Below are 24,884 nucleotides of genomic sequence, written 5' to 3' on the forward strand. Positions count from 1 at the left end.
TGATGCTAATGCCTTCCATATCTATCGGTGTGACAGGCACAGCACGTTAGTTTGTTTCACTCAACGGGAGAAATTAATCACACATTTAGTATAACAAGAGAACATTTCAGCTCTACATTAACTGTGCTCATGTTGATTGTTCTAAGACAACATTCTCTGCATACTTATTGAGGATATTTGTTAAGGTATAACTCAAAAGCTGTTTTAGCGCTACTTTGCTTTGAAAATCAAGTCAATATGGCAAGTCTCAATACTCAATACATGTATTTGCATTTTTGAAACAGGAGGAATGAATTTAAGAACAGAACGTATCTGATAGTATTGATAGGGAGGTTAAAACAATACAAAAGGTTACCTTAATGTAATGTCAACCTCATCTGAATCATTTTGATTCAAAGTGTTGCTTGGGGATGAATAAACAAAGAATGGATTGCGGCTGATATTATGAATTGCGCATTAAGGATGCTAACTTTGAATTTTAATTCAGATCAATAGCCGACTCTCGTTAACTGATCATTAACCGTTATCAGACAAGATTAAAATGTAATATTTAGAATGGACGAATGTCTCTGACTAGGGGTGTGGCGAATCATTGACGATAATACCGGTATAATTTTTAATATGATGAAATGAACTTGTTGACGACGTTGGGGATGGGCACGAGTACTCGAGTTCTCATTTTAATTGGGTTTCTTGGTTTAGTTTGTAAACAGCTTAGCTTACCGTGGCTGGTGTTGTGCTAAAAAGTGATCGTCCGTCGAAAAGTGATTGCCCTTCGCTCATGAAAGAAACCACGTGATTTTGAGGCATAAACGACCTTTCAGTCACAAGGTAGGAGCTGCAGTCACTTTTTCAAGATTCAAGATTCAAGATTTTTATTTGTCACATACATATACATACTTTCATACATATATGCAGTGAAATGTAATAAAACATTTCTCATTTTTGGCAAGTGGAAAATGGCAAGCTACTGGTTTTGGCCCTTTAAATGTATTTCAACAGGTAAATAGGACTGGGTGGGTTATTATCTGCCAAATATAACCCCCGTGCCTGAAACCAAGTGACTGCATAAATAATATTTCAGTGACAGGTAGATGCTGCGATCACTTTTTGGCAATCACTTTTTAGCATACGATCACTTTTTGGCACCTCCGGGTTGAATGACCGGGAAGTGCCAAAATAAAAGTTACGTAAGCGATTGTAAGGAAATCGAGTGTATAGTCTATTTTTATTTCACCATGCAGCAAACTTTTTTTTAAATTACTTTTTTGTATTTTTTTTTAATAATATTTTTTAAACTTTAACTGCTACCCTTAATCGGTCAAAATACGTATTGTTGGTTAGCAGTTTAACCCCTATTGCGCATCATCACGGCCGCTATTTGCGCCTTCTCAACGTCTGGTTCACAAAACACACTGCGTTAATGATATGCCGGCGGAAACCGCAGCATAAAGATTTGCTGCTGAATGTAATTTGCGCTTGTTTTGGGTCTGATCGCAATGATCCATGTGGCAAAGTAAATAATCTGTATCGTATCCGTATCAATGGATCCACGGAGCCTGTCAGGGGGCAAACACGTTTTTTGGGTTAGGGTTAGGGTTAATTAAATACATCTAAGATAATAAAAACACACTTTTTTTATTTGTTTTATTTGGAGAAAAAGGAAGCGGGCACACGCAATGCAGCACAGCGTTAAATGCGCAATGTAGAGAGTCCATTACACATTTACGCCCCTGCTCTACACTTGCCTGTTTTACGAACTATCAGTGTAAAATAAATACAAAACCTACAATCATTGTCGGCCAGTTATTTTGATTTAAAGTGCTGAATGAAAATGTTCAACGGTAAGGAAATCCTTGGGGGTGCTGCCGGTGCCATGCCAAATCCTCCGGACTAAAGCACTGGCCAGCCCCAAATCTTAGAACCGACTCGGATTTTAAAATAATGGAAATTGTCTGACGCCCTGGGCGGAGGTATTGAAGGCGCGGCCTTTTTGTTGTTGCCTGCGGAGTTACCACCAAGTCTCTACAGACGGTAATATCTTCACTCTAACTGTGTGTGGCTGTTAGCGCCGGTGTTTGTGAATTGGACATTTTTTGCAATGAGGCTCATTTGTATAGAAAGAGTTTAATTTTCCACCAAATGTATGAATATAACCAAATTTAAATATGCATGAATAGCGCCAGCCAAGACGCTATTTCCATGGCAGCACAGCTAGCGGTGCATTTCACCATTTGCGGATGCTTTGTGAATTACACGCTTGTTTTATGTGTTATTTCACCGGTTTAGCGGCCGCAAAAGACGCGCAATCCTTTTGTGAATTCGCTCCGTAGTTTCTTGCCTCCTGGGCAATATTTCTCAGGTCAAAAAAAATATATCATTGACAAATGTCACTTGGGGACTTGTACTCCCATTAAGTGGTGTTAAAGGGTTCACTTTTAATGTCAGCCTCGTAGTAAGTAATGCATTACAGAGGCACATTATAAGCAGATTACATCTATTAGTTACTGCTGTGTGGCATGCAAATGGCCTGCCCATGGGGGAGCAGAAAATCATTGTAAACTTCAATAAGTTGCAAGCGGTGGCAAGTCTAGCCGTAATATGCATAAAGCCCCAGGCAGCATTGGCGCTAGATACAATTAAATTAGATGGAAATAGAATTCTACACAGTAAACAAAAGAAAATGTAAATGACAGAGAGAAGCGTGCGCCTCCTTCCTTCTATGTGTTGCTGTGTCTAATTGTGAGACAAAGACCAAAGTATAAATATTTACGTCCTTTTCCCTTGGATAGAAGGCTTTCACTCCAGGTACAGGGGATGGTGAGAGGGATGCTTTGCCCCTGGTCCAAGCCTCAGCGTAGACATCTGAAAACCCACGTACCGTCACGGAAGAAACAGCCTTCATGATATAAGATTTTATAATATAAAGAGTAGTTTTGGAACTTGTTGGATTTCACGGAATCCTCAGAGAGCACAGAGTGTTCAAAAAAATGGCTTGTTGGGCTGAGATGCAGAATCATCAAGTTGGAAGGAAGTATTTTTAATTTGCTATTTGTAGTCTGGGGGAAACGGTGGCCACAGAAATATAAAGCAGGTGTGAAAAATGAACGCCAACCTACCTTGGCAAGTTTGGGGATTTCACCAAAAAAGGAACTTTGCAGGGCAAGAACTATTTTAAGTATATTACCCCGTTGAGAGAAGCAGAGACATAACGTGGTCAATTTTCTTGCTGCAGAATTTCCACAAATTTTTTTGTTATTTATTTATTCTTTATTTATTTATTTATCTATCTATCTATCGATCTATTTATTTATTTATTTATTTATCTATCCATCTATCCATCTATTTATTTATTTATTTATCTATCTATCTATCTATCCATCTATTTATTTATTTATTTATTTATTTATGTTTACTTATTTATGTGTTTATTTGTTTTATTCATTATGTTAGTTAGTTATTTAAGTTAAGTTTTGGTAATGGTATTATTGTTATTTTTACGGAAATGGCAGTTATATCTTGATATAAAATGAAGTTTGATTTTTTTACATTTATTTTTTATGCCATGCTTTTTTGTGATTAATAGTGTCTTCGACAATAGGTGGGAGTGACGCTTTAAAATGTTTCGCTGCAAATCCCGCCCTTTCAGCCTTGCTATTGGCCGAGCCGACATACGGTCGTCTTTCATTAGTCGATGGGCATGTCCATCTCGGCGTGACGCAAAAACCAGGAAGTAATTCAAGACATGGTGTGTTGGCATTCAAGAAAGTAAATAAAGCAAAGTGCAACAAAGAGTGGTTTTGGTCATATGTTTATCAGCTTTTGGTAAAGCAGGACACTGCAGGGTATTCCTCACCAACTCCTAGTTTCGGTGTAAGTATCTCTGATGCATTTGGGATCAGGAGGGATTTCAATCATTTTGCTCATTTAACGTTACCTAGTATAAACAATTCGGTGTACAGTTTGCTGCATGAATACGAAACAAATTACACATATGAAGCCTTCACATATTATGTTACGGATATAAAAAAAATCCAAGAAGATCCAAGAACATTATGGTTATGATAATGCATGCCTGAAACATGGACAACATACAGTACATTGACAGTCTGATATATGATGCTAGATCTTTTTAGGTGTCCAAAACATGTGTGTGTGTGTCTGTCTGTCTGTCTGTCTGTGTGTGTGTGTGTGTGTGTGTGTGTGTGTGTGTGTGTGTGTGTCTATCTATCTATCTGTCTATATATATGTGTGTGTGTGTATATATCTATTTTTTTATGTTCTTTTTTTTTTTTACCCTGTAATCTCGGACAGGTCAATGTTATTGTGAAAGGGGAACTGTATTATCGGTAGCATTTCTTTGTCTCTATAGCCAGACTCACGACCAACAGTCAGTACAGCGCATTATAGTAATGATCATACTAGCTGTCTGTTTGAGGGAGGTGGTCATGTTTAATGTTTAAGTTTGTATTGTGCTTCTGCACAGTATGCAGTATAGGTGTATTTCTGTCTTTGAGGGTGAACCGCACCGCAGTACAACGTGGCCTGAAACTCTGAGAGCCTGATCCGCTCCGACTGAGTAGACATTGCATCATGGCAGGATCTTCTTCCCCTTTTGTCCTTTTGTCCTTTTGAGGCTCCTCTTCTCTCTCTGCTGACTCTTTGATTTCCCACCGCTGGAGAACAATGGCTGTGCATACACCCTTCGTCTTTGCAGTGGCAGTAAACGTGTGTGAAGTGTTGGTGAAAATATTGTCTTTTTGTGAGAATCAGGTAAAATTCAGGGCTCCCAAGGCATCCGTTCCCCAGGAGAAGACATCAGCTAGCGCAGGCAGCCAGCCACGCTTCTTGGTCATGCAAATTCACTTTCCCTTTCTTCTATTCCCTGGCCACACCTCAAGATTCTCCTACACTCTCCTGTTCTCCTTGGATGCGCACAGATACTTTTCCTCTCTTTTTTCTGTCTCTCACATTTTTTCCCCTGTGTGCACCTGCACACAAGTATTCCTTTCTGAACTCTTAGACTTTCTTTGTTGCAAACAAACCCTCTTTATTTTTCTTTGACGCCACTTCTTTAATTTAAGCTGCAAGTAGGGCTATGTAATATGTATCTTTATAATATCGATATTGTGGTACGAGACTAGATATCATCTGATATTTCGGGTATCGCAAAATCGTGACATAGTCACTGCATTGCAGTTGAGTAATGCAGTTTTCTGAACCTCATAGACTGTTGTGGCCGGTCTAGATTAATCAATGCCTCTACCTGCTTGGTCATAATATCCACATTACTAATGATGGTTTTTGTGTGTAAATACCTGATGAAAGCATCAGTAGTCATCCCTGCCCTAGCTGCAAGGCTTACCTGTTGTTCAGTGAAGCATTCTGAGGATTATTTGTCAAATCAGAGGAGTAGGTTCGAGGTCACTCTGTTTAAATCCTTGAGAATAGGTCAGAGGTGTTTCACTAATGTCAGAAAGCACAGTCTTGCTCTTTGACTCACACTGTCTTTTTCCACTATTTTAAAAAGGCTGTGGTATTGATTGATGCAATGTTGTGAGATGGTCTGTGCAGAATATAAAGATGAGAGCTAGTTCAGAAAGAGTGGTTGGATCCATGTGGGATTAGAGCGCAGCGTAGCTTTGCGGGTGCGATACAAATGTACTAGTGTGAATCGCTTACACACATTCCCATACTTTCTTCATTAGGGGCGGGAATCAGCAGGTAACTCCCAATACAATGCAATCCTGGTACATTTACCATGATAATAAGGGTGTTACTATTCAGGCGATTCTGCGATACACAAAATATTCTCAGAAAATCCTTAACGATTCATCACAATGTCTCTGTAATTGAAGAAGGAAAATCAATCATACACTATATTTCAGTGCATCTTTAAGTGTGGTCTGTGTCAGAGAACAAACCAGAGATAAAACAAGGTAAACCAAAGTGCAGAGCCTTATCACTTAAACACACATTGACTAAAACATGACCACTAGCCCCATAATTCAAATTTAAAACTAAACTGTCAAACTGCCAGAAAGCAGTTCTGGACTGAAAACATAAATGTCAATCCGTGCAAAATTACAGTGATCCATTCAGAGTGATGGCTACACTTAATAAAAAAAACTAAAAACAATGGCGCTTGTGTATCGATAATGAATCGCAAGAGGAAATATCTTGATATATTGCAGCATCGATTTCCTTTGTCCCACCCCTATTCTTCATAGACAAACACAATCCCATGTTTTTTTTCTCACTCTATCTCTCCCCCTCACACACACTTTTAAAACTCTAATAACTCTTTTCCTTCTATTTTGTTTTTAAATCTCGCCATTAAGTTGTAACAGTAAAAGTCAAAGACATCTCGTGGTGGGAAGTGAGATGTCAGACTAAATTAGATGGATAGGAAGCCTGCACACTGTGAACAGAACACTCAGGGATGGCGGTGAGAATTAATTTAATTTTCTATTACAGATGCATATTAAATATATACCATCTGCCACGTCCCATCTATACATGTTTGTGAATTAACTTGAACGTATCTCACCCGTTTCCCCAAGTTATCTAATTTTACTGCAACACAAATGGCGGCCCAGACGTCCGTAATTTGATCGGTGGAAATGAACACAATGTTGATGATGAAGACTCGCAACCCGGTTTTTCCTAACACTCTAAAGGCCATTCTTCTAATGTCTCCTCAGGTTAATAAATTAAGGAAAAATGGGAAGGAAGGACGCTGGAACGACCAAGCTGCCAGTCGATCAGTACAGAAAACAGATTGGTAAGCCTGTCCCTCTTTCCCTGTTCCTCTTTATAAAAACCTTGGGTACAATTTGTCTTGACTCTACCAAAAGCCCCCCAAAAAAGATTCACCTATTATTTTTGTTACTGCCAGGCTTGAATTTATATTATTTATTTATTTTCTGTCATTTTCAATAAGACTTTTCCTATTTAGAAATGTATATGAAGTTTCTGTTATCTATAGAAATATACCAGTGGTTAGGGAGTTTGTTATCCCCTTTCCACTGCACTCTGGAGCCCTAATGGCTGTTGGGGAAACCTCTCTGACAAATTTGCCAAATTTATGAAGTTGTTGCCCCACACAATTAAAATAAACATGTAGCTTCTTGCATTCTTTGAGTTTTTGTGAGCTGTCTAGTTCATTCACATGCCTGTATTGCCAGTAATATTTTGTGGATAATTTCCACAATTTCCACCAATCCTTTTTTTTTTAAATAACTGATTTTAGCATCAAAAGTCCAATATGTCAAAGTCTTGTTAATACGCTGCTTGGCAAAAGGTGATTATCCAAAGCTTCCCCCACTCACTTACCTCAATTTGTTTTGGTTTGAGTGGTTTCTATGTTTTGCGTTCTCTCTTTACTACTGACAAGGGTTTGTGCTAGTAGTGTTTGTTGGGAATGGGATTTGTTTAACAGTGGTTGCCATGGTGTTGCTAATGCACAAAGTTAAATTACTAATGCCTCCTCATTATCAGCTTCTAAGAAATTTGAGGGGGGGGGTGGCGCTGGATGTGCAACCTGGCACTTTTCGAGACCTTAATCCACATTGTCAACCGGAGTGTTGATGGAATCCCTTTCCGTTCACCTTCATTACTGTAACTAGTAGCTCAAATCAGTCTCTGTGCATTAGCAACAGAAGATTCAGAAAAGCTTGAAGTAATTAAGTTCGAGAAATACACAAAACGCAGTATGTGAGGTTGTGTCACTGATGGACACGACCCGTTTGATATCATGTCAGAAGGTGTTTTTTCAAAGTTCAACAGCACACTAATCCTGGGGTATTTTGTTTCCGCATTTTCCTCTTACATCACACGACCTAACTCATGCAATATGGTGGATATCAATCACGCGTGCAGTCCCCTTTAGCGCACCAGCTGTGGTTCCTCGAAACTACCAGGTTGGATCACATGTAGATATTTTATTGAGTTGTTTTTGTATTCTCACTGCAGAAGCACACCAAGGCTTTGCTGATGGCAAACTAGACAATCTTGAATCCTGCATCAATCTGTTGAGAGGCGGTGTTTACCTAAAAAGTTAAGACCAACACATTACATAGACGAGGTATGGCGATAATCTTTATGCTCCTATCATTTGTATAACGGTAAAGATGACATTGTCAAACTGACATCAACAGCGGCATTTATCTCTGCCAAGTGCATGTTAGCCTATTGAGTCATTTCCCCGTCTTGTTTACTCTCGCGAGCTGCAAGGGCTCGGTTCTCATGAAGCTGCACGCTGGTTGTGTGTGTGTGTGTGTGTGTGTGTGTGTGTGTGTGTGTGTGTGTGTGTGTGTGTGTGTGTGTGTCTTGCATTGTGGCAGCAAAATAGGATTATTTAGCCCACAGACATCCCTTAACTGCCAGCCATTGTGTTAAACTCGGCAGGTCCACCAAATGAGAGGCAGACATAATATAACACGCTCATCTCCGACTTCCAAGTCCCCTGCCCGTGCTGCTGAATGTCCCTCGCTTTAGTGTTTCCTCACTCTCCACATCTCGTCAATTAAAAAAGAAAAAAAAAAGAAAAAATGTAACACCAGGGTCAGGGACACTTAACGTTTTTTTTGTTTTTTTTTCATATGCTTTCTTACTGCCCTTTACCTCCTACACACACACACACACAGACACACACACACACACACACACACACACACACACACACACACACGCACACACACACACACACACACACCCACCCCCTGCTGCCTCTTTTTATCTTCTGCTTGAAAAGAATGGCCAATGGGCAATTGCAGTCAACTGCTGTTTAAAAGCAAAAGGCAAAAGACAGAGTAAGAAAAAAGAAGGACAGAGGGAAGAAAATTACGTTTTTAAAAATAGCATGAGCCCATGTCTTTCGAGAGATGGAATGAGTCGCACGTGGTAATTTGAAATGGTAATGGAGGCGGGTAATTTACAGCCCGTCAGCGGCGGTCACTGCTAGATGTCGAGCTATATCATCGTCTCGGCTGGAGAGCCTTTGTCACGTTGTGTGTCCGTCAGGGGCGGCAGTGGAGTCCCTATTTTTAAACACCTTTTATTAGGGTTGTTATAATTGAGTGGAGCTGTCACCCTTGCCCTCGGAAGGGGAAAGGTGTTTCAAGTTTGTAAGCGGTCACCTCACTCTAGTTACTGGCGTCAAACAGCTTGTAAAATTGCCTGTAGAACTGCTGAAAGTTTGAGTTTCAGTTATTTATCTTTACAGTTAATTGGAACCTTATTTGTCTTTTATGAATATGATATGGACAGATTTTCTTGCCAAAATACTTATACAATAAATACAAATACAATAAATAATTAAAAAATGACCCCTTCAATAATATTTTTTTTCTTTTGCAATTCATTTAAAAGCGTAAATAAAATCAATCTCTGAAATTGGTTATGCACCAAGTTGCACAAATTATATGCACAAGTTGATAATAAAATCTCTATGGTATACCTCAGGTTGATGGTTAAAAAAAAAAAAAAGGGTAAGGTAAGTGGTGAATATACTATGTAGTTTGGCGAGGGAACCACTAACGATGCTTTAGTTGCTGTTTATTTGCTATTTATTTTAAATGTATTGCTCATTTACTTTAAAATGTGGTTTTTATTCAAAGATGGACTTCAGACTCATCCTTTATTCAAGAATACCACGAGAAGATTACTTAATAATATTTTGTTGACTCCTGAAGTGTGATATACTTTATACATATTTAATCTTTGCTCTGACTCATGAGCTTTTTGCCTTTTCACTCGACTGTCTCGTCCCCTGACATGATGCAAGCGACAAGGCACAAATGACTCCGCTGCGTCTGGCGTCGTGGGCCCTCCAGTTCTTCTCTCCTGGCAGATGCCAGCAATCCGCACCATGTGGTCACTGACCGTTTGCCTCGCCAGGCAGACAGAGCAGCCAAGCAGGGAAAACTGTCAGACACGCAGTGTGTCCCAGGGCTCCGAGAGGACAGAATGGCGGGATGTCCCTCCAAATCACCCCATCGCTCTATATTTGGTGCACATGCTGGACAGCAACACCCCCACAGACACAAAGACACATACGTAAAGACGACGCCTCCTCGACCCCCTTTTCTCTTCACAGTCATCCACTGGCCGGTTGGCTCTGGACACTTGAGGAGGATAGAATTTCAAACAGTGTTGCTTGGAATTCCAGGAAATGAATTAGATTAGAGAATACTCTTGGAATGATCTAGAAACAGCATTCTCTGGTCTTTACCCCCACCCGGACGAGAAAAATCTCCCAGAAAAACCCTTGGGGAAAAAAAGAAGAAACCTTGAGAAAGGGGCCACGGAAGGGAACGAATCCCCCTTCAAGTACGATCAGGCTGCAATGCATGTAGATTGGGAATGTGTATCTCCCAATCAGCTGGCATTTCCGGGCATTAACGAGTGACCAGTAAGCCCTGAAAAGTGCATGAAAAATGTCCAAGTGAATGTAAGTGCGGTGGGGAAGACTGGCACTGCCGCTGGTTTTCTCTTGTCTTTTTGACAGGAGATGGGCAATGACTCCAGTGAAAGGCACACTCAGGGGAGCTTCTCTGCAGGTGCTGCCGGCTTCCTGACAAGGGGTAATGTTCCTCCGAAGGGCTGCATTGTCGCCACTGCACAGGAGGACTGTGATGCCTTTTCAGTGTGGGAGGCAGCGGTGGGGAGGGATCCGGGCAGTGGGAGGCAGCAGGTAGATAATGGCCGACAGGAAGTGTCTGCAGTACCGATGCAGCAGGAGGGGAGCAGCAGTGACTAATCGCACTGTTCATAAGTCTCCTACGCAGTAACATCAGTGTGTGTGTGTGTGTGTGTGTGTGTGTGTGTGTGTGCGCGCGCCTGTGCATCCATGCGTGTGTCTGTGTGTGCGCGTGTGTGCGTGTGTGTATTGGCTGCAGACCCAAACAAACAACACAGGGAAAAACTGTTTTAAAGGAAGTTTAAAGGGGATCTATTATAAAAAATACTATTATGAAAAATTCACAAACTCTCTCCAAACAAAACAAATAAAAATAGTGTGTTGTATTGTCGTCGTATTTATTTAATTTATTTTTATTTTATTTTCCAACGTTTACATGAAACAAAAAAATCCCTGCGTGTGGTTTCCAAGTGCCGTGTCCCCGACAAGCTTCAAGCACGGCAACGAATGCCCGGAACAACCTTTTTAAATTAGGCCTTGTAGATCTAAAGTCGCTATTCCACCCGAAATACCCAGAACTTTTAGTCCTAGGAACTTTTTTTTCAGGAACTAAAAGGTTTTTGTGCCCGTTGTTCTCTGCGTTTTCACCCTGTTCTAAAGACCCGTGGAGATTATGGAAATGAGTCTGCTGACGTATGAAAAAGCAACGGCTGTTTTTACACATTATTTTTGCGACGATGCAACAAACTGCTCCTCTCCAGTCCAGGAGGTAGCGCTAATGCAGAACAGTATACACCAACAAGAAGAATACTATGGATGAAGAAAGACAACCAAAGTGATAAAGTGAAATATCACTTTGGTTGTCATTTCTTTATCAATTTCATTCTTCTGTCCTTGTATTAATTGTCATAAAAATATTCACTCTCACAAAAATATTTTATTATCAAGTTTGAAACATTTAAAACCAGGAGTTTACACACTGGGAATGGAATCTCAGTCTACTGTGTAGGATGGCAAAATCTTATTCGCTACACTATACACACTACATGTCAGTTTGTGTGTTCAGACATATACATTACAAGTTAGGGATATTTGGCTTTCGGGTGAAATTTATGGAAAATGTGAAAAGTTCACGCTACAGTGATATTATATCATAAAAGTAGGGAATTTAAGTAGAAGCATGCAATGGTGATTTGCTCATCTCCAACAATTTATTGAAACAAAAGCCAACAACAGTGGTGGGTTTACCACAACAAAAAATATCAATGTCTCAATAACTTGTCATGTGCCCTTGAGCATCAATTACAGCTTGGACAACCACGTCTCATGCAGTTCACAAGTCGACTTATTGTCTGCTGAGACCTGGCCCCCCACTCTTCTTGAAGGGCGGCCCTCAGGTCATTGAGGTTCTGGGGCACAGAGTTACGAGCCTCTACACAGCGACTCAGCTGATCCCATAGGTTTTCTATGGGATTCAGGTCTGGAGAAAGTGCAGGCCACTCCATTTGAGGTGCCCCAGTCTCCAGCAGCCGTTCCCTAATGATGCGACCTCGATGAGCTGGAGCATTGTCGTCCATGAAGATGAAATGAGGCCTGTGTTGTTCATGCAGGGGCACAATGACTGGATTAATGATGTCATTCAGGTAGTATGGGCTTATCACTGTACCATTCACAAAGTGTAGGGCAGTTCTGTATTGACTAGACACACCTGCCCACACTATAACACCACCACCACCAAAGGCTCCTCTGGTGACAACAGTGGCTGATGCATAGCGCTCTCCTTGACGTCTCCAACATCGTTGGCGGCCATCATTTCTGCTCAACGTGAATCGACTTTCATCAGAGAACAGCACTGAGGCCACTGGTCCCTCGTCCAGCGTCAATGCTCCCTGGCCCGTGCAAGACGATGATGCCTGTGCCTGGTGGTGTGGTCAGGTTCCCTTGCAGGTCGTCTAGCACGTAGATCACGCTGATGTCAATGGTTTTGAATGGTCTGACGTGACACTTGGGTGCCTCTCACCTCCCTTAAATGTGCCTGGAGTTGAGTGGCATTCATCATCCGGTTCCGCAGGGCACTGTTCACAATGAAGCGCTCATCAGTGTGGGATGTGGCCAAAGGACGTCCACTTCTATGCCTTTCTGTGACTCTTCCAGTCTCTATGTATCTCTGTTGCAACCTGCTGATGACACTCTGTGACACTCTAAGCTCAGTGGCCACTTCCCTCTGAGAACATCCTGTTTGAAGCCTCTCAATGGCGAGGTACTGTTGATCAGTTGTTAGGTGTCGTCTTGTTCTCATGATGTCAAAATGTGAACAGCATGATGAAGAGGACTGTTTAAATACCAATTCTAATTGAACCAGGAAATGTATTGGTCGATTCATGGATCAAACACCTGTTGTGAATTTTGCCGTTCAGCTCCATGTTAGAGAACAGCAAGTTGTGCAAAAAGTACTGAAACATTGAACAGTTGGACATGTGCATTCAAAAGTTTAGAGAAGGTCAAATTAAGTTCACCTGTCAAGGTTATAGTGCATTTTAGGTTCATCCTGAAATTTCACCCGAAAGCCGAATATCCCTAACTTTTTGTGAGTAGTGTGTGTGTGTATGTATGTGTGTGTGTATGTATATATATATATATATATATATATATATATATATATATATATATATATATATTTATATCTACTGTATACATACACACTTGGTCGTTTTTTAGTTTTCTGTTTTTTATTATCAGAAAATGGGTCATTTTCCATTTTTTGTACAAATCGCACATTTTTAGAACAAAAAACTAACTGCACATACCAGAGTTTCGGTGAGAAGAAATTTGTGCTGGCCCACTCCCCTCGAACATTTCAGTATCCTGGACAAATGGGAGAGATTCCGGTCACATATTATCTGTGTTATTTGAGCTTAAAAACAATTGATAGGCAGGCTATAGAAAGAATAAAATCATGGAGGCATGTAGATTTATAATTTATTTTTTATTTTATATTTTAGATAAAATAAATCCCATCAGTAAACACTGTTTTAAAAAAATAAATAAACATTATGCATATTACTACTTGAATTCAAACAATTTCTGTTTGTGAACAATAAGTAACAAGTGCAGCTGCTTGAGTTAACATTTCACTCCAATTAATTTTGATAAAATTAAAAATGTAATAAATATGGCAAGGAGGTCTACTTAAATAATAAAGTTTGTGGTTTTCTACGTCTCGTCAACATATTTTACAACACAATGGATATTTACCGTCGGCTTTGGGTCGGAAATTAAATATCCCAAAAAAACTCTGGATGTATGTGTCCTCCTCACATTCATTACATCATCTTTCTGCTTCCCCTCCGAGTTCCTCCGACTCTGCGCTCTGTTGCTGTTCCGTGTGTTTGTTTACAAGTGCAACCTGTTCAGGAGGGAAGGGGTGGGGCTTATCTCTATATCGACAAACGTGATTGTGATTGGTTCGAGGTGAAAGCTTAAGATCGTCCAAACTGATGGCTTTCTGTTGCAACTTGCCGAACCTGGAAATGAACAGATCTGCGGAATTTTTTATCTCAATGATCGAGTCTATTTTATTTTGACATTGATGGAAAAAAAAAAATATGGTGATGATTATCGTAATTGTTTTATCGTCCAGCACTAATTCAAATTGTGGTTAGGGGAAATTTATTTTTATTTTTATTTCTTCTAACCTGTGCTGTCAGCATGATGGGCATACAACACAGAGCATTTGTGCCATTGCATCCAGGACAGAGTTAGTCTGCATGTGCAGTTCAAGTTCTCAACCTGCAATGCAGCTCTTTATTAATTCTTAAATCATCAAGAACTGCTGCAATAACTCTGTCCTGTGGACGACCTGTAGAATGAAGAGCATAGTTTTTGGTTATGGAGAACTACCACCAACCCCTCTCTTCGTAGAACTTTTTATCATGTTTGGGTCTATAAACAACTGATCACTACTCCAAGAGGGGGAGAATCACCACGGGTGAGACAAATAAACAGAGAAACAAACAACATTTACACAAAAACATAAACATTGAATGACAACTGGTCACATGGTCTCTTCCTGTCATAGTTATGGCAGTAAGTGAGGGAGGAAAGGAGAGGAATGCAACCAGGAGGGTGCTGGGGTGCACCCGAAGCAAGTGTGTGTGTGTGTGTGTGTGTGTGTGTGTGTGTGTGTGTGTATGTGTATGTGTATGTGTATGTGTGTGTGTGTGTGTGTGTGTATGTGTATGTGTATGTGTATGTGTATGTGTATGTGTATGTGTATGTGTATGTGTGTGTGTGTGTGTGTGTGTGTGTGATGTCCACCGGTGAGTGTACATGACTTAACCCCATTGGTACTGGTGTAGAAGATCGGTATTATGTCGCGGCGCCTCCAAGCAGGGGAAGGGGCCCTGAAGCCCCCCGAACTCTGCAGCCCTGTAGACACCCTACGGCTGCAGAGAAGCCAGAGGGCTGTGGAGCAACCCCCACGCCCAGCCCCGAGGAGCATGTCCCAGTCCCAGGGAGCATGAGGGGACCCCGCACCCCAGGGGCGCACACATACAACCAACCCCCAGGTGCAATCACTAGACGCAGCCGCCAGCACAGAACCCGGGCCACGGTTGCAAGGCACGGACCGCAGGCCTGGATCCTGGCCCCACGGCGACAGACCGACACCTCGCCCGAGCCGCCCACCCCACGTGCGAGCTGGCAGCACCCCCATGCCCACCCATGCCCCGCACAAGGGGGAGGCCCGCCCCACCGCAGCCGACCAGACGCCCCACTCGGCATGAGTGCCTACTGCCCATACACGTAGCAGCGTGTGCCCAGCGCTGGTACTCGCCCCCTGTTGCGAGTACTCGACCAATCAGAAATGTTCAGGGCTGCAAGCCCCACCTCCAAAGTTGCTGGACTTTTGAAAAGCACTTTCCCCGAGCAGGGACTTTTTGGTTCCTGGGACTTTGTTTCTGGAATTTAATTTAGACCCTGGTCCCTGCGGTGGAAACCTTGGAGTTCCTCCAAAGGCTCCTAGGTCCTGGGGAAAATTCCTGCGGTGGAAGCACAGCTTGATATGAGTTTAGATTCAGCAACTGCATTGCTTATTTCTCAGATTTGTTCAGAAACAGAATTGGTGGACTGATTAGGTGAAATACGGATTATTACGGATTAAATACAATGGAACCCAGAAGTGAAGCTCAGACCCAACTGGCTCACAAAACTAGGGTGTCAGGAGGGTGGGGCCACCCACTGAAACAGACTGTTCTGGAACAGGATGGTTTAGAGCTATGTTAGAATGGCTAGAATGCATAATCTCTGGTATTTTCAGCAAAAAAACATCAAAAATATGTTTTGGGGACCTCAGAGAAGCAGCATAAAAGGTCCCCTTTAAGGAATACGCATCCGTAAAGTTTTTTATTTTATCTTATTTTCCCAAGTTAGAGACCACACCACAGCGAAAATAGTGAGTTTGTATGTTTATTGAAGATGAGAAGCAAGAAATATGGATTTATGGACTAAAGATAAGATGATGATAGTGATGGTGATGATGCATGACTGGCGAGCCGATGAAAGATGGACCACCAGGAGTCTTGACTCTGGATGGGAGAAGGGGTCTTGAGGGCGAAGAAGAAAATGCAATTTGTCTTTCCTGATAAATGTTTTCAACTCCTACTCAGCATAATTACTTTTCACTTTTCCGCAATTAATATTGATTGCGGCTGGATGATGTTGAGTGTGTTTTTTCTTTTTCTCCCAAGAGTAATCTTTAGATGTAATCATGTTAAACAAGTGGCCACATTCCTGCTAAATTTCTTGCAGAATTGAGTGTCTCTTCTTATAATTAAAGAGGTGGACCTTTTAGAGTCAGTTTCTCCACTTTTAAAATACTGTTGCCCTCTATACATATTATTGTATTTTATTTTATCATTAAATTATTTATATTTTTTTAATTATAACATTTAATTTTTATCTCGTCACAGAAATGCTGATTTTACTTCCCAAATTTGTAAATCCAGTCATGCAATGCAATGCAATGCAATCCTGCAGTTACGAATGAGGCCACACTTGACAAATCTGCACTGATTTACATACAACAACGGTTAAATGAAGCCCTTCTCACGTGCATTTTTATTTCCTACTTTCGCACCATTCAAAATGTATTCTGCCACAAGCTATTTTCCTTTTGCCCGTACTGGGAATCCCGGTATTTCATGTAGACTCCTGTAGTCTTGCGTTATCACAACCAGCCATTTGCAGCCTGAAAATCCCCCCGTACCATTTCTCTGAATGTCAAGTGACCTGGAGCGCCCTTCAATCAATTTTTTCCCCCCTTGCCGTTCTGACAAGTGGAGGAGGCATCCAGCGGCCCTCCTAATGAATTCCCACTAGCTTGCTGTCTGCTCCCCGCAACACGCTCCCCATTTCTATTAGTCCTCCACTGTGGCGGAGACGAAGATGGAGGAGCTATGGAGGGGAAGAGTGAGAGTCGGAGTGGAGGAGCACAAGATGGAGCAATGGAGGGGGGGGGGTGGGCGGGGGCATATGTATGTTTGTGGTATAAAACAAGCAAGTTGTAGAGGCGCAGCAGCAGGGCCAGGCTAATGGCCCTCCTCTCCTTTTCGGTTTGGCCATCCCCAGAAATATGCTCCATATGTTCAGCAGCACTCCCCAAGGGAACAGGTTTACAGGGACTAGCAAAGCTATCTGTCTGGGGACCCAGAGACGTACACACACACACACACACACACACACACACACACACACACACACACACACACACACACACACACACACACACACACACACACACACACACACAGAGACACAGACTCACAACTCTGACTGGCTCATTTCTCTCCCATGCCCACTCTAGACTGATAAGGACACTTTCCCTTCCTTCCTCGTTTGCTCGCTCTTTCCTCCCATATGTAAATGAGGCATAATTGTTCGGGAGCAACAACTTCAAATGGCCCTCACACGTCACATCAGCAACTTGGGGAAAACCTTGAGGCTGACCCTGAAACACACACACACACACACACACACACACACACACACACACACACACACACACACACACACACACACACACTGTTAAGCAAGCTGTTGCCTCTCTACTCTATTGTGAGAAAAGTTCTTCTTCCTGCAGTGTGTTTGTTCCTAATTAGACTGAGACGGTCTGTTTTGGCTCTTGTATGAAACACACACGCACACGCTCCTGGGTGCACAGTCACATGTACATGTGCACACCTACCTGCATGCTGTGCCAGGTGGCCGCTTTGCCCACAAGATACATCTCAGAGAGAAGAGCATATGGGAAGGCAGCCAAGCTCAGGTGAACCCTGCCTCACCCAGAGTGGGAAACTCATCTGTTTGTGTGTGTCTACTGCCCCACTTTGGGTAAATTATATTACTGAGGTGAAATTTGTGGCCTTAGAACGAGCCCCTTGAGTTATTGTATATATTTTTTATATCCACTCATTATTTAACCATTTGGCAGCACACAGCATTTGGATTCAGGGCTTTGGTAAAGCTCCATTTTACTTGCCATTGCTTTGACTAATAATTTTTCAGTTTTTCCTGGCGAATCGCACTGGCATTGTGATGCGATAAGATAATATTGATAGATGTCAACACAGGCTGTTGTTATGACAAAATTGTTCTTGGATTGGGAGAAGTCTGACGTTATAGTGAATTTGGTTGTATCTGTTTAAAATACACTGAGATATTATTGCAGTCATTTTGTTGAACTGACGCTCCTGGTTTCCTCCATCTTGTTAGGTAAACAAGACTACAAAAAGACCAAGTCTGCGCTGAAGGCGACACGCTTGAAGGCTGAAGCCAAGAGAAGTGCTTTTGGGATAAAGGTGAGAATGGCCGAAAAATCTCTTTCCTTGGGAGTTTTCTTGTTGTTGTCCTCCCGTCGACCATTCCATCTGCCTGATCTCCTGCTGTTTTGACCCATCATTCTACCTCTTTCTGTTCTTTGCTTCTTCCTTTTCCTTCTCGTTTGTCCACCTGAGTGTAAGACTCATTTTAATACCGATAATCCTTTTAGGGATCTTTTACGTCAATAATTTCACAAATGGCGGCGGTTCCATTCCTATCTCTGTTGATGCTCAGACTTGTCTTTGAGTGTGTGAGCCAATCCATACCTTGCATGAGTTGTTGATACATGGGATTCATATTTTAACAAAAAAAGAATCAATCCAATAGTAATATAGAGCCATTGAAGACCTTATTCAGTTTCCTTGAAGAAATCAAATAAAAAAAACGTTATTCTATTCATGCAGATGGCAAAAAGGTACGAGGTAGGTATGCAAATTAGTGTAAAAGAATAGTAGATGCTCGAACAAGAGATTGAACGTAAATGGAGTTCTAGAAAGTGATTGCGGTGGAATGAAGGTGTTGCTCGACTAGAAACAGCTGCTCTTTATCTTTTTGTTGGCTCTCTCCAGCTCTTTTTTTCCCTTCGCTCTCGCTAAAGGATGAGGAGCATCCCGCATTGTCACACTGCAGTGATTAGGTGCTGTTGTGCCGGCAAGATGGATGATTCCGCGTTTATCACTCTGCCATATGTGGCTCTGCTATTTACGCTTCTCCTCATGTGGGTGGCCTCACCAATAAACTGCTTTTCCATTTAACCATTTGACCGTGCAGATTGAGGAGTTTGTGGTTTTGCCATCTGAACACACTCTCAATGGAGAAACTGGAAAATATGTTTTTTTTGTCCCCTATCAGATTTTTATGAATGAAGAATTTGCTGCTTTCAGTATAAGCATCCTTTTTTGTATAAATTCTTAGTTTAGTTAATTATAATAATAATATTTATTATTATTATTATTATTATTATTATTTATGGAGTCACTCCAGAAGCAAATAAGCCGTATTCAGGAACATCCGATATTGCTTTTAACACATATCTTCCCTTGATGCCAAAATTCACTATGAACCATTTTGTCACTACATAACAAGCTAAAACATGACTTAGTTTTACCTAGATTTAGTATTGTTTATAGCCCTGCTTGCTTCCTGACTCAAAATATCCCCCCCCCCCCTTTTTTTTTTTACTTCATAATGTTACTGATTCAACACTGAGCTAAATGACCGGGTTTAAAAATATGCGTCTCTTAGACACGCACGGCCTCATTAAGCACGTCTTTTAATCCAATTAGATTAGTCCATATCTTGAAATATTGATATTGCTCATGAATAATTCAAGATTTTCACGCTCAAGACAAGACACATTTTCAGAGGTCGGATTAAAAATACCTCTGGGACGAGGATATTAAACTCACTTAGACCTCTTGGCCCCGAGTCCAATTGAAACTCGGTCCAAATGTAATGGACGTTTGGTCACGCTCGCTTTCCTTGGCCCAAGTTTAACATGTGGAGCTGTGATTCCTACTGTACACAGTTGTCAGACAATAGTGAAATATCCTTCGTAATCTTTGGAGTTTATGGTGCGGTGGAACTGTTTACAGTGCTAACGCCAAGGTTATTTTTTTCTTCGAGTTTTGGTCTGATAAAGAGAAAAAGAAAACCTTTTTTTTTTTATTCTCTTTTTACAGTCTTTGATCCCTTTTTGTGATTTGTCAGTTTTGTGATTAGGTAGATCCCAGTTCTCAACCAGTTCCTGGCAGGAGCGTCTGACATGTACAGTAAGTTTTAAAGGTGGGAGAAGACCAGAGCACCCACAGGAAACCCATGTGAACACGGGGAGAACATACAGACTGTACAACCCAGACCGTTCTTGCTGTGAGGCAACAGTGCTCGCCACCATGCCACCAGTGATCTGTCCACATTGTGCCTGGATCATTGGCCACACACCAAAGAAATGCCATCACAATGCGATTCTGACCGCAGGTGGTCTGGCTCATCGGTTCTCTATGTGAGCAAAATTCGACTGTCCAGACCTGACGGTTAATGTGTCCCTGCAGAACTGCTGTTAAGAGAGCTGTGTTGAGTTGGTGTGCTGCACTGGATTTCCCTCGAGCTCCCATCTGCGCTGGGTGGCGCAGGGTCAGTGCAGCAGGGAGAGCGAGTCCCTGGCAGGGACTAGGCTGGAGTCCCCTCCTCAGTTGCCCAGTGGAGACGTGCCATCAAAGTGGCTGTACGACTCCGGTTCCCCGCACAGGAAAGCGTCCTGCTGCCTGGCTAATTGGCACGCAAGCCTTCTGTTCATCTCGCAACTATTTTTCCCGGGTCTCATTTAACTGCTGAGCCCAGAAAGTTGAGAAAAGCGCTTATGGAATTGGCAGAGGATGGAGGCAACACATAATGACTTTGGGTATCCTCCAGCTGTCGCCTGTGAATCTATATTGGGGGGTCTAAATAGGACAGGAATTATTTTTTTGCTTCCATCAATTGAATGAAAATATCAATTGCTTTTAATTGTCTTTTAATCCTTCCTCAGTTTTGGCCATTCTTCATTGATACGATCGAAACAAATCTGTCTGCGCTCAGTGAAATGCCAACGCATGAAATGGACTTTGGAGTTTTAATTGGATCTGAATCGTCTTTCCTCTAATTATTTGAGGTGTCAATTGACCACCCACACACATGAAAACAACTGCACCAAATTTCCCATGTAGGATGATGGAAAGACACACGCACACACACACAGTACCCAGAAGCATAACAACAGGATGTCCAGATGAGGGGGACGTCTGCCGAGCTCTGGCTCATCACCAGAGAGAGAGAGAGAGAGAGAGAGAGAGAGAGAGAGAGAGAGAGAGAGAGAGAGAGAGAGAGAGAGAGAGAGAGAGAGAGAGGGAGAGGGAGAGAGAGAGAGAGAGAGAGCTCTCCGTCGAAATATTGGGAAACGAGGCTGTGTGTGTGTGTGTGTGTGTGTGTGCGCACGTGACGGTATTAGCAAGGCAAACAGGAGTCAACACAGTGGGCCGCTCTCCTCCAGCACAATGATCTCAATCAGGTGCAGGTGCTCCACGGCACAAGTGTTTCCACCAGAACCCTCTCCAGCTTGTTCTGGCAGAGCAGCTACGGTTGCCAGCTGTTCTCTTGTTCTGCGCCACGTAAAACCCCGAACCCCCAAAACTGCTGGCAACCTCAGGGTCGAACCTCCATCAGAGGAAAAAGCCCATGGAATGTATCTGGATATTCCCCGTATGTGAAAACAAACAACTAGAAAATATCTTCGCCGTGTGAAGAGTGCAACGACGGCGAAACAATGAAACAATTTCTTTGTTGTGTTTTCAAAGTTGCCAGAGAGCACAACAACAACAAGAATAATAATAACAATAAAAAAAAACAATCACAAGGAGGAAGAGAGGAGCGGGGGGGGGGGGGGGCAATCAAGCCTTTGTGATTTGATAACAATTCCTTTTTTTCTTTCTTGTTTTTCCTCTCTGTCTCTTTCTTTTCCGAGGCCTTGGCAAAACGGAAAAGTAAATCAAGCAGCAGTGGAAGCCTGGCGGTTAATACATGAAACTAAAGTGCATGAAATTTAAAAGTTTTCCAATTAAGCAGGGACTTAAAGCTGTTTGGGGGCTGGCGGGAAGCAGATAAATGTGGGCTGAGGCTAATGAAGACCAGCGCCGCTGATGACTAGACATTACAGCTGGTACACAGATCCCCCCCAGCGCCGCCACCAGAAATGGTGGTTATTATTATTATTATTATTATTATTATTATTATTATTATTATTAGCACCAGAGTCTTATCTCTCACTTGTTTCCACCCTCATTATCAGTTGTTCATTCTTTTCCCTTCTCTCTCTCGTCGCTCTCTCTCTGCGTCTGTTCAATTCGTCATGTCCACCGCCATGCACTCCACACAGAAAAATAACAACGTACTTGTTCGCGGTGTCCGTTGGTCGAAAAGTGCAGAGCCGCATCAACCGGCCCCATCGGCGCCATCGATCCCGCCAGCACCCCCGACGCGCGCATTGTGCGAGGGCCCGCTCATGCAGGAGCCGCTTGCAGTTCTGGTTGCTTCCCTTAGTTCGACCCACATATTTCCTTTTGGATATTCCCAGATGATCTCCTCCTCGTGCTGCTTTTTAAATGCTCTCGTCTCTCTCCAGTGTTGATTAGAAAGTTTCCTCCTGATGAGTTCTCTTGACAAAGAATCACTGGCATTGTTCAACACTCTGAGTGGCTGTAATGAAACTCCAGCTGATGAAGATTGTAATCGTGTGAGAGCCACATAATGAACAAGTGTTCCAAGCCCCATTTTCAACTTGAGCGCCACTCCTCTGAAAAGCCTCAAATTTGTTCCACAATAGCCATAAAAATCCCAAATAGAAATTAGGGCAACTTGTCGAAGAAAGTTGAACTTCCTAACGGAAATAGCAGGGGTGTTCTGGGGAGTAAACTAATAGTTATTTATTTGATTTAAGAATGTGTGTGTTGGTGCTCCCACATCATAATAAATGTACATTCCAACTTGTCATTGTTAGTCCATGAGGTAAATGAAAAACATTTTTCTTTTTCATTGCTGAAAAATTGTTATAAGTTATTATAACTAGCCTTTCTATGCTCATTTTCATTTTCATTTCAAATACTTGCTTTGGCACCAGATCAACTTGGCGACGACTTTCTCAACTTGTCCCAGGACACACAAGTTAGTTTTACCAAAACATTCAACTCAGTCACTGTTTTGAAAATACATTTGTACAAAAAGACTTATAGGCTTCTATACATCCGTCTTTGAGATTGTCAAGTTGCTTGATTGCTCAACATTGTTCTTCTGCAGCATTGTAAAATGTGGAAATGACACCTTTTATGATGTCTAAAAAGCACTTCTAATTACTTATGAACCTATTTTATTCATTTAGGTTTTTTTAATGCAAAAGTCTTCCCTGTCTTCACTGTATTCTGATGACATCATATATACTGTGGACAAATAACACACAAGTAAACTGAGAATTTATATACAGTAAAGACCTTGATGATATTAATTAAACCCTTTTTTAAATAAATAAGATAACATTTTATTTATTTATTTTTTGTTTAGATTACAAAATACCCTGATGAGACTCTTGAACAGGCCCACATTTACATAAACGTGTGTACAGTAAAGTCTTAAGCTAGTATGTGTATGTATGTGTATGTGTGTGTCTGTGTGTCTGTGTGTGTGTATGTATGTACTTACGCGCGCGCGCGTGCGTGTGTGCGTGCGCACGTAAGCTCCAAATATTTATCTACTAATGTGAAAACATCAATCTAGAAATTGCTATTTGTTTATTAGCAGAACAGATTCAGACATCAAGCATTGATTCCAATCACAGTATTCACATTATTCACACACTGGATTAAAGAGGAAAATAACTTGATTAAAATGACGACCATGGAGACACATTAAGAAGATGCAGAATGACAAATAGACAACAGGAAAATGATAAGCGAATGAAAAAGGGAAGACATGCACAGTATGTTTTAGTCAAATATATACAATAAATGTCTCTATTTACCCCCTTTCAGGATGTTTTCCTGGTGGTCGCGGCAATCCTGTTCTTTGTCCTTTGCGTCTACGCCTTCTTCTACCTCAACCTGAGCACCGAGCTGCAGCTGGACCTGGAGGAAGACTGAGGGAAGAGCATCATTCATCACCCCCTTTCACGCTTCCATGAGAAGGGGATGAGCTGTGGATGGAGAGAGCCTGTAGACTTTTATAAAGACAAACACACACATCCTTTATCCTCTAGGATCCCCGCAAGGCTCTGCTTGAAGCCTGGGCAATGTTAAATACAAATGTGATTCAGTGACTTACAATTGCATTTATCTCGGTGATAATGTTATTTCTTATTTTATTATGATTTTTTTTTTTTTTTTTTCAAGACATATTTGTTTTAAACCAATTCATTTTGACCAATCATTTCATGTGGTCAGCTTTTCTGTGTTGGATTTGCAATAAGCTGCGTCTTTATCCAAAAATATCACCCTGTTCTGTTACAAAACTCTACTTTTTAGAAAACGGGCGCAGATCTCTTCTCAGGTCGACAGTTGGTTCTTACCAATCACATTCTGCAGGGCTGGCGATTTTCTTCTTGTATGCGCTCACAGAAAAATGTTGTACGTGTACGGAAAAAAAAAAAATCCACCTCATTAAAGAGCGGCTGACCTCCTGGAGACCTGTGGATCCCAAAGTGCTGGATCAGGAGCACAGAGCTCCGGTGGTGGCGGGAGGCTTGCTCTGAATGCACAACAACATCCCAGCGGCCACACGGCAACCAAAACACACTTATCCGCGCCGGGACGGATTAGCATCACAAATGCAATATTCTTTCTTT

The 24,884-nt window shown here is 41.8% G+C and overlaps 1 protein-coding gene across 1 annotated transcript; it reads left to right on the top strand.

Moving 5' to 3' along the window:
- Nucleotides 1-3,761: 3,761 nt before the first annotated feature.
- triqk (triple QxxK/R motif containing) lies at nucleotides 3,762-24,183 on the top strand (the record flags this gene model as incomplete). The annotated part of the gene is made up of 4 exons (XM_080006174.1): nucleotides 3,762-3,873; nucleotides 6,705-6,784; nucleotides 18,413-18,498; nucleotides 24,076-24,183. The coding sequence occupies exons 2-4, from the start codon at nucleotides 6,724-6,726 to the stop codon at nucleotides 24,181-24,183; spliced, it is 255 nt and encodes an 84-aa protein (XP_079862300.1). The 5' UTR covers nucleotides 3,762-3,873; nucleotides 6,705-6,723.
- Nucleotides 24,184-24,884: the final 701 nt, after the last annotated feature.

The sequence above is a fragment of the Zeus faber genome, assembly GCF_960531495.2.
Source record: "Zeus faber genome assembly, chromosome: 1".
Lineage (NCBI taxonomy): Eukaryota > Metazoa > Chordata > Actinopteri > Zeiformes > Zeidae > Zeus > Zeus faber.